The sequence below is a fragment of the Cloeon dipterum genome, chromosome X, assembly GCF_949628265.1.
Source record: "Cloeon dipterum chromosome X, ieCloDipt1.1, whole genome shotgun sequence".
NCBI classification, from domain to species: domain Eukaryota; kingdom Metazoa; phylum Arthropoda; class Insecta; order Ephemeroptera; family Baetidae; genus Cloeon; species Cloeon dipterum.
The window spans coordinates 20,048,212-20,059,232 of record NC_088790.1 but is presented as its reverse complement, the minus strand read 5'-3'; the positions used below and the strand labels follow the sequence as shown (position 1 = coordinate 20,059,232).

Sequence of the window (11,021 nt, the reverse complement as noted above, 5' to 3'; positions counted from 1 at the left end):
TCTGCCCTCGAGCCGCTCACATTCGCAGCAAGTGAAAATATATATACCCCTTTGCACGCGGATCGTTTGATGCAGAGGCAATTAGCGCAGTACACGAGAAACTCTGAAAAGTGGGGAAACTTACGTTGGCATTATGTACACCAACGACACAGTGTTGACAGCGCAGAAACAGAATTCCTGGAAAGGGAAAAATTCCCCCTGCTCATTAAGTGTTTGCCCAACGTTCAACGTAAAATTTTCGTTCGTTTTGCTTGAGTTCCGTGAAAAGCCAGTTAAATTGATATTTTTTGCATGTCAATATCGACTTCACTCAAATTCCCTTAATTAAACGAGAGCTCGATACGGCTATACAAGTTCAATTAAATTTCATATGGATCTATGGCTTCAGCAAAGATATTAGTTTTTCCGTCAGTCTTCATACTCGTAAAAGCAGCAAAAAATATTAATTGTACACGAACTTGAAGGTTTTTTTAATTTTTCAAAACACCTAATGAATTAGAATAAAACAGTCTAGCAACTAACTGAAAGTAGGTTCTTCTTCATCGGTGATCTGATCTCTTCCAGATCAAATTATGATAAAAGGAAAGAATCGTGAGTGCACTCACGATTCTTAACATATCCCACTATACTTAACATCAACCACATTAACTCACCATGGCAACACCCCTTTTATAGTAATAATAAGAAAATGGCTTACAAAACCTAATATTAACTGGAAAAACGATTCATATAGAAAAATTTATATATTTGTCTTTTTCTGTTGACAAAAGTTACGAAGGTTCTAAATTTGAAGAATGCCCACTTATATTGAATATTATGTTTCAAAATTTAACTCTGAATTTTCAGGTGCCAAAACTTTTAAGCAAATTTGTGCTCATTGAAAGCTAGCTCATACGTTGAAAAGCGATATTTTAGCAAGCATAAAAGAAAAATTGATTTATTTGTATATTGAAATAGTCCAATTTAATTTACTCTAGGATCCATAGATATCACAAGCGTGCACTTGTCAATAGACCGAAAATATTTATCTTAAAATTTATTTAAAAAATTAAATTTTCAATTAAAAGCCGATATTTTTATTGTTCTCGACGATTTCGGCTCTGACTGGCGCCCTAGTAATGAGGGGTCCTCGCAGGTACAACGTTTTATGACCCCCTCATAAGAATAGAATAAAGACCGTTTATCTCTCCATCATCAGAAATGCCTTCATCATCGAGGGATAATTTCAAAATCATTTAATTTAAAATTTGCCAAATGAGGTGTTCCAAAAAAATGTTTGCGGGATATGATAAAAGGTTTCCTACCAGCTCAACGGTTTTAGCGTGTAACCTCTCTCTGACGAAGAGCTAGCGACTTCACGCGGCAGCCGGGAAAAACTCGTCCACGTTCCATGCTTGTAGTTGAGACGTGATTGGTTCGAGTTTAATGCCCAACTCTTGGCGGTAACTACTCCTGCGGGAAAATCTGAAGTCGGATGAGATCGATATTGCTTTTCGTATGTAACTCGCTAGCTTAATATAGCAGCAGCTTTGAAAAATACGAAAAATGCAGTGCTTTCAAATTCGAAGCCAATTTTCTAACTCAACAGATTATTACTTCGCCTTGCAATAAGAGATACTGCGCCGCCGAGTAGTTGTTTAGGGCGGGTGGACTATTACTAGTTTTCATTGCATGCTGTAGTAAGTGGAATTCTTCTAGAGAACTTATATTTAATTCATGGATGCTATGCTAAACATTTTATCAGTTTTTGCATTAAACTTGCTCGATTTTTTTCGTGTAAGAGAGCTTTGATGAAATCTTTAAATCAAGGTTGGTAAAAAATGTGCCATTGCGGTGAGTTTTGAAACAGTGTTGGACATTTTAAAAATAGTGTTTAAATGATTTGGTCTTTTATTATTTTTTTATGTCAAATCACATTATTTAGGTCAGATAAATGCATGGCAAACAAAACCTCTCTCTCTTTTTGGAGGAATTTATGGAATTTATCAAGTTTTAAGTTGCGTGTTGTACGTTTAAGAATGGTTTGAGAAAGTGAAACAAGTTCAATATATTTTCACAACCTTTAATATCTAAAACTTATTCTCACGTTTTTATTTACACCGTATGTAGCAGACTAGAACAATATAATCAAATATCATAAGACTCTTCCGAGAAACAAGTATTGCCGCCGGTTTTTCAACAAACCGGCAAAACAAGGCTAACAACTAATGGTGAGGGAAATTCGAAGCCTTCTCCTGAAAAGAGATTATCAACTAAAATGCACGTCAAAGATGATGCAGGAACGTAAAAACGCAGGCAGTGGCGAGAGATCGACTCGAGAATCACGCGAATATTGCTGAGTGGGCACAGTTCCTATCAGGTCAAGGGTCGAGAGTGAAAACTACCGAGTATGTGTGTGAGTGACGCGGGTCGGCCTACCTCTCGACTTCTTTAAGGCTTGGTCAACATTTTCAAAAAATATATTTTCATGTTCATTGCATTCCTTGCGGTCAATTTCAGCGTATCCAATTCGTATCCGCAAATCCCGCCGGCGACGGCAGAGATTTGGGTGTTCAGGCCGAGCCTTAAAGAGTCACGATCGTTGCAAACACAGAAAGGTCCTTACAGTTAAGTTACTAATCGTAGATGAGAAGAAAATAAATAAACACGAGAGTTGAGTCAAGATTGAGCAGCCAAAATGCAATTTCTCAATTCACCTCGGACTGGAATAGCTTTTATTTACACAGTTTTCCCGGCACGCTCCGACTGCATAAGCGGAACGTGAGAGTAATGTCTGTCTGTCGGTGGTACATCGGTAGTGCACGTGGTTAATCTCTCTTTTGAGGGTGGTTTGGTTTTCAACCGTGGACTGGTTTTCGTTGCGCTCGTTTCAGTTTGCACCAACAAAAACTAACCGAGAAACGGCGGCTCGAAAAAAATCCCGCCGTTGTCTTGCTACGTAAAAACATTTTATGTGTGCCTCTCTACCTTATTTTTCGGGATATATCCCAACTCGAAACTAGCAACTGTAAATTACAGTATCGTATTATTTTCAGCAAGTGTTTTCTTGTGATAATAATTAACAATGCAAAAGCGTCAACAATGAATCAATAAACACTTTTCCTCTCGTTATTTTTCTTCTTCGTCTTGAAACAATTCTAGCTGATTTAACACACAAAAACTGGCTCAGATTTGCAAAACGATAGGCTATATAATAACACAACTAGTATGTATCTCAGCAACGGAACTTCAGTTGCACAAAACAATTTTTCCAAACAGCTCAGCATTCAAGCAGCATTTTATTCTCACTTAACTAGATCCTTTGAAGCCACAGCGCGAAATTTTCAGCGTTTTTGGTGTGATTGTGAGTGTTTGTGTGTCTGTGTCTGTGACTACATCTTTTAATTCTTTTTGAGTTGTTTAACAAGTACGAGTGCAGTTGATAACGTTTCCCATCGTCGGTAAGTATTTAATAAGCGATATTATCTTTTTGAATGCAAATCACAGCTATTGCGTTTTATTAATTAGTTAATATCTCGTCTCGTTCCACGTGTTTGTTAGGCGCATTTTATTCTCCATAAAGTGATTTTCTCCTATCGTTATAATCGAGAGTGTGTGTGTGTGTTTGAGTGTGAGAGGGTGAGAGTTTCAGTTAACAACATTTCTTCGTCCTTTTCGTATTAGCTACGTCGCGATGACATAGTCTAATTTTATTATCGTTAAGCTACGTCAGGTGCGCGCTAATTTGCAGTTTGATAGCCTCGCTCCGCAAACATTCTACACAATACGTATCGATTCCAGAACCTAAGGCCGATTTTTTCAAATCCGTTGCATAATTTAATATAATAAGTAATTATTCTGTTGGAAAATCAGAAGGTCAGCAATGTGCATTAAACCTAAGGCAAATTCCAGGCTGCGCGCTGCCCCAGGGGAAACTCCAGATTTTTATCTCTACCAAATCGTGGCGCCGGCTTCGTCTCTTTTTTTCTTTTACTTTTGATCCTGACTATGCGATGCTCTCGAGGGTCGGTTGAAGGCGGTGGAAGCGTCGTGGCCGTTATAACAGGCGGCGGGCAGCGAGGCCGGCGGCGGCGGCCGCCACCACCGCCAGGGGGGCGGCGGGGGCGGCACGCGCCCCCTCGTTGCACAGGTCGCCCTGGCAGGCGCAGTACTGCACGTGTACCTCGTACGTGCCCGATCGCAAAATGCAGCCCAACTTGTTGTCCTCGGCCGGCAGGTAGCCGCACGAACGCACCGTCCGGTGCTTCCCGTTCACTGCAAAATAAATTGAAATAAGCATCTTGCTACAAGGTGATAAAATTACGCCAAGTAACTATCTGAAACGGTTCAGGAGTGCGGTCCTTCCCTTTTGTTGAGAGCCAACAATATTTGTTATTGAAAGATGAGTTTAAGAATAAGAATTTGGTTTTTGCCCGTATAAGCAACACGATGCTGACGCGTGTCGTTTAATATTGCAGATCCAGATTAAAATTGAGGTGAGTCTAACAAATATGTTACTTTTATTATTGTAAAGCAATTTCAGTTCTGGTATATGATTAGTGCCCGATCGTATTTCAACTGTAAAATACTGCACGAGCAAAATTCTTCAAAGAACTTTTCGTTCTTCATTATTTCGCCATCCCTAATTCCCAAAATATTCTAAATTTTAATTCCAAAAAAGGCATAATATGTTCCTAATTTTGTTGCTATTTTTTATGATCAGATTTATTACAAAGGTTTTGTCATTGGTTTGCCTCTTACGAGATGGGTGACCCCTGATATAGGAAGCCCAGTCCAGAAAAGGACTTGCTCGTGCTACTGCCCCCTTCTATTGAAACCCTAGATATTCGTCCCATGAAATTAATTTACGCATGCTTGAGAGGTGCAAACCAGCAAGTATCATGTCGGAAAGCTTTCGCAATCCTCCTAAACCCGAATGGACTGGTCATTTCAATGCAAGAGAAACAAATGTACACACAAATTAGCCAGCACCCCAAACATTGCTAGGATTCTCACATTGCAAGTGTAAGCAAAGCATGCGCTAAAAAAATGCGAGCCAATGGCTTATTGGTTATTGATGAACTGTACAAGTATATTAAGGGAATTATTGTTAAATTAAACATAAATTTAGCTGAATATAAAATTTAACTGTGTTCTTACAAGCTAAAATTATTTTCGCAAACAAAAATATTCTCCTAAATATTAAAACTAAACTAAAAGTTATTATGCAGTTAACGTTAAATATGGGGCCAATTTGAAGTTTTTGCAAACCATAAAAAGCTTAAAATACGCTTTAGTACCAAAATAATAACTACAAAAATCAACCTGCTTCACTTTTAACGTGATCGATCCTGTACTTAAATACCTACTCTAATTTAAAAATCGAATAGATTTTCTATGTTTTAGAGTAGATTTCGCAAGTAAAATTAAAACTCATATTTATACTGGTTTACTGGATTATGTGTGCCAAATTTGACACAGTGATGTGACACAAGAGGAAACTGTACCATCACGTGACATGTTAAAGAAGAGAGTGTCTATTTTTATGCAGAGGACATAAAATTCAGTGACTGAGCAGACTGAAATAAAAGGAACGCCTTCGTCAAAATGAGCCACGCACTGAATTTAGAAAAGGCCTGTGTTTAAATGAATTCAATAAAATAATTTATTTAATATGCACAGTTGTATCCAATTTAGATTGGTGGTATGAAAAAAACTCGTAATAAAGAGATTCAGGTCAATTTCTTTTTAAGTTAATAATAATAATTAACGACTAATCTGCTGTCACTGTATCAATATAAACTAAGAAAAATAATATTTTGAATCTTTCTATTTATTTGCTGTTTTAGATGACGTTTCAATAGAAGTATATATATGGTAAAAGGTGATATTTTGATCAAAGGATCTATTTATTTTCAAATGGTTTGAGCTTAAAAACTTGCTTTGAATTGTTAAATATTTGGCTCACTTTTAATAATTATTGTAAAAAGAGAAGAACCGAAAAATGATCCGTGTATCGCATTTGTCGATATAAATTATTTAACATGAGAATTCTGTCAAAAATTGGGTTTTCATCACTCCGTTTTTTAAAATAAATGCAAAACACGATAAACTAAACAATTTGGTATTAAATATTAGACCCATGTTCAAAAATTCCTCGCAATTATCAGATTATTTATGAGCATAATATTCATACAATTACAGTAGGTTTTTAAAAAGTTCTTGTTATGCAACCCGCCCGATGGAGGCGACAAACACATTGCATAAGTGTACTGCGTGCAGGGGCAAAAAGCGGACGGGGTTATTCACCTTTTTGCGCCATTTTCCTGCACAGTGTGGCGTTGAGGTGGTTTAGATGATCCAGTTTTGGCTTGAGATCACAGTCTACTTCACCGATTGAGTACGAATCGAAGGGGTCGGCACATCTGGGGTCGTATTCGGAGTTACACTCGTAGCATTTGATACACTCCCCTGCAAACAAGAAATACTATTAGAATTGAAATCACTTTTATGTTTTAAACGCATCCTTATCAAGTCAGTGATCAAATTCATATTAAAAATGCAGTAAATACTGTTTTTTATTTTCAAAAGTAGGGCATGAACAGGCCAGGCCTCCTTTTCAAGAGTTTTAAACACTCCATATGTATCATACCAAAATTTATTTGTCTTTTAAACCAAATATATTTGAGCAGGTTTAGTAAATTGTGCATATGCGTGCAGACGAAATACTTCCTATTAATAGCTTGCTGTTGAATAAAACTATTGATCAAACTGAAAGAGGGAGGCTCGCTGTATGGTTTTCTTGGGGGAAGGCGAACACGTCACCGCTAGAACTTTTACGTCATGTCTTGTGATGTTTCGTCGCAGGCCAAGCTGACCTACTCGCGCGCGATGTGGTAAAAAGCAAACTCGGGGGAAATATATTCCCTTTTGTACATCCGCCTTTTGATTGATCCGGCTGACAAAGCCGTGTAAAACTATAATTCTGTAATAATCCATATTTTTCACGCAAGACGCAAGACATTCTGATTCATGAAAAACTGAAAACTATACTTTTGCTCTAATGAGAGTCCAACTAGTTTAATGTGATAAAATACGAACCAAGCACTATTAAATTATCTAGAGTCTTTTGGCAGTTCAAGTGTATTTCTCGTTGGAAACTTCAGAAATGCGAGGTATTGAATGCAAATCATCATCATCAGCAAACACGAACGCGTGTACTACTTCTTTTTGCACACGAGTCGATTGTTGACCGTCTGCCTTGCTAGTAATTCGCCACATCAGCGTCAAGCGTTTACTCTTGATGTTCGGTACGAATAAGAAACGTGACACTTTGCTGATGAACTGACTTGATTCATTTTACGAGCCATTTGGTCTTTATTAGCATTTTAGCACAAGGTCCTGCGTAATAAGCAGCACACTCTGAAATTTCTGGATGAAAAATGTTATACTGAAACCACTTATTTCACTCCTCTGCCCAATAAATATTGGCTTGTGTGCAAGAGAACTACGTATTAAATCATTCAATAAACCTTATCGGGTTTGGAATAAAATTATTAGATGGCGATTATTTTTACACTATACGCTTATAGCAAGAAAATAACTGTAATTTCATACCAGTTTAAAATAAAGTCAGTTTTGGTCTGGCTGAAAGAATTTCTCGATCCTCGCATTGCATTGAATTTTTTTTAAACCTGCCTTCCAGTCCCACTAAATAAAACGAGTCGCTTCAAATATTTGCCCGTCAACAGTCTCGCCAAAGAGCTTTGCGTCGACCCTGCCAATCACGGCATCCTCCGCCGCCACTCTCAGCACGAGGGTAGTTACGACAAAGCAGAGTATTGTTTCCGTGAAGAGCCAGGTGGGTACGTAGGAAAAATGCATGCAAATCGAGGTTGCCGAAGAAAAGGGGCGAGCACGTGGCGTGACTAAGGAGGAGGAGGCAAATCAAAAGGCGGCGGGTGCAGTGCACTCGCTGGTAAAGCGAGTATCGATCCCCCGGCCGGCAGCGCAGACATAGGGTGCACCCGCGACACCGACCAATCCCTGTGCGAACACCCCCAGGGCGGTCTCAGGACCCTCTCTCTGTCTGAATGAGGGAAACGGGTCGCGGCTCATCCACTTTTATTGCGTCTGGCCGCATTGTTGGCAACACTGCCGGAGTCTCTAGATTAAGGTCAAAGGTCACGGGTGTGCACCATGCTAGACCAGCATTTTTCCGCCGGCGGCGAACAAATAGGACTAGATCGACGAAAAGAAAAGAAATTTATTTTCTCGTGGAAGATGTTTGGACTAGTTTGCAGCGAAATTAATTTTTGGCGTATTGATTTTTTACTACGTGCTTACGAAATAGCCCGAACGCTTCTGGTCACACCGGGGGGCGAGTGTGTTACAGTGTGTTATGTGGTCACTTATAAACTTGTGTGGCTTCGCGGCTAGATTATCGTGCTGCACTTTTCTTGGCTTCATTTTAGTGATGAATTTTCCGGTGAGCGGAAAGAAATATAACGTTCTTGCGATGATTTCAGATTCGATTGGCAAACGCTTCTTGATTTAAATTTAGTTGCGAAAAAAAATTGCAAACAGTACTCTACATTGGTTTCTTCCTTGGGCAAGCGGTCTGTTGCACTGAAACAGTAACATTTCAACTCTAAACTGTCATCTGACGACTTAGTTTCGAGGAAAAGTCTTAAACTGGTTTGAAAATTGCTGTTCGCTTGCCAAATTTGGTTGCGGCAGGCCGGTCTGTGAATAAAGGTTGGGCCAAAAGCACATGGCCCGAGTTCATGCCGCATAGCGACGAGGAAAGTGGGTCGTGAAAGCAGCCACGGGGCGAATATCGATCTGCCGCCCCGAACCATTAGTCGAGAGAAACACCCCCTCACCTATTCGACTATTTTCCGGCCCTTCAAGTCGATTCGCTCATGCATCGATTAAATATGGACCACGATTAATTTCAATTAACAAATTAATCTGCGCTTGTCCGACGGAATCAAGTTAATTTCCTCGGCGGTCCACATATTTGAGCTCGAGCCACAGGCTAATGAATGGTAAGCAAACAACTTTGATGATTCAACAATGGCTTTTTTGTGCACGATTTTAGGCGGAGGCAGAGCATGCAAATCGGCAGCTTCCCTTGCTGCAGGGGAAGCCGACTTCTTATGCAAACACAAGGACACATTCCACGCTCCTTACTTTTTATTAATCTTGATCCTGTCTTTTTGTGTTCGCCCCACTTTAATTCTTTCTCTTTTGCCTGTGCCACTGACGATGTCATTTCTTATCGGCGTTACCGCACCTATACAAACGAAAGCCGATCTTCTATTCAACTAGCGTTTATCCGCCGTCCCTGAACTGTAATTGAAGTGCATAAAAGCCTGTGTGCATAGAAATCAATACGAAACTTAAGCACTGCGCTAAAGAACTGCGTTTGACCTGCTTTAGTTCAAATCAAAACGTTGATCGATCATCATTAAAAGCCGGTCTTGAGCTCGTCGCGAAATCGTTTGCTTCTCACGCACTAAACGCGCTTTCCAACTCACATGGACGCGAGTCGATTGCTTTTTCTCGGAAACCATCAGAAAAAGTGAGAATTTTTCACGGACTATCCACAGCGGCAATTTTTATAATTAAAAAATTTCCAGCCCGACTTAATATGGTTCGCAGATAGTTTACATCGTCGTAAAAGTTCCCGGTCCCAACTTAAGTGGTTGTAAACCGATTTTTGTGTTTTTATTATCTTTCTCAAGCAAGGCAGCAAGACGTGAGGGAGAAATGTGCGTACTGCTGCTACTGTGCCGCATTCATGCAGGAGAGATAATAGACAAGTGCCGCTCTCGAGGGGGACCGGCAGAGGCCTGGGGCAATAAAGTCTACACTGGCCAAGGCGCCCAGGGGCAAAAAGTGGACAGGAAAGTCGGTGAATCATCATAATTATCTCTCTCTCTCTGCTCGCTGAGAAAATCGACGTCAAAGTTCATTCACATCGTGACGAACTCGTTTCGAATTAATGCGATTTCTCCGCTGTCGCGTTTTGGAATTTAAAATAGCTTGGCAGGTTTGGAATGTCTCTCGTCTGTTCATTAAAGGAATAAGCAGCCACGGTTTTGCGCGAATATTGTGTTCAGAAGTGGTATCCATAGTGACTGCATGCCATGAAAATCAATATAGGGTGGAAAATAGTTGGTGCGTGAGTCGCGCCCGCCACAAAATTCGGCATGCACGCAGAAAAACGTTTGACTTCTCATTTCGGGAGCGAAGGGGCACGTCGAGTCTGTTCCGTGTCACTTTTCTATAAAATATACGCTTTGCGTGCCGGCCCAAAATCAATCTGCTAATTTATTCACGGTCCACGCCGAAGACTGGCAAACATTACGAAATCAATGCAGAAGAGCACGAAATCTAGTTTAAATTTTTTTCTAGAACGCGATTCGGTCAATAAAAGATCACTTTTCTGCTGCAGCGGCCGCGGTGATGGACTCACCCTGGGGTGCGAGGAAACAGAGGACAACGCCGACCACAAGCAGCATCCAGGTCGAGTCTCTCGTGAGCTCCATGGTGGTGTGTATGTGTGTTTGAGAGTGAGGGACCGACTACTCGTCTTTGGGCTGCACAACGGCCACCTTCGACCCGGCAGCAGCAAAAGAGCCCTGCTGCGGACGCTCGCTATTCACCAGGTCGCGCTGCTCGCGGTGCGCACGCCCCGACACCGACCGGCCGGCCCTACCCCTCGCCCCCCACCCATCCCCTGCCACTGGGGGTAATTGCTTTTGTTTTCCGATGTGCCTCTTTAGCACTCGCCGTTCGTTTTTTTTATCCGTCGTCGGCACAATTCTCTCTTTGGTCATACGCGTGCAAAAATTGATAATTGTTGATCTGTCGAAATGTTCTAGTTTATTTACTGTGGACACAAAATGACAGTTTTGCACTGATTAGTCTTTTAACGGTATGTATACGAATCACAAACCCAAATAGAATTAGTGAAACGGAAAATTTCGATATCACAAGAAGGCCAAATCCGATTATTCTTCATTACATATTAC

At 40.5% G+C, this 11,021-nt stretch overlaps 1 protein-coding gene across 1 annotated transcript; it reads right to left on the bottom strand.

Annotated features, from left to right (window-relative positions):
• Positions 1–2,046: 2,046 nt before the first annotated feature.
• Positions 2,047–10,653, bottom strand: LOC135945445 (UPAR/Ly6 domain-containing protein crok-like). Its single transcript, XM_065493141.1, has 3 exons — positions 10,463–10,653; positions 6,289–6,450; positions 2,047–4,254 (listed from the first exon to the last, which is right to left on the bottom strand). Exons 1-3 carry the CDS (start codon positions 10,533–10,535, stop codon positions 4,037–4,039), a joined length of 453 nt encoding a protein of 150 aa, XP_065349213.1. The 5' UTR covers positions 10,536–10,653; the 3' UTR covers positions 2,047–4,036.
• Between the last annotated feature and the right edge of the window lie 368 nt (positions 10,654–11,021).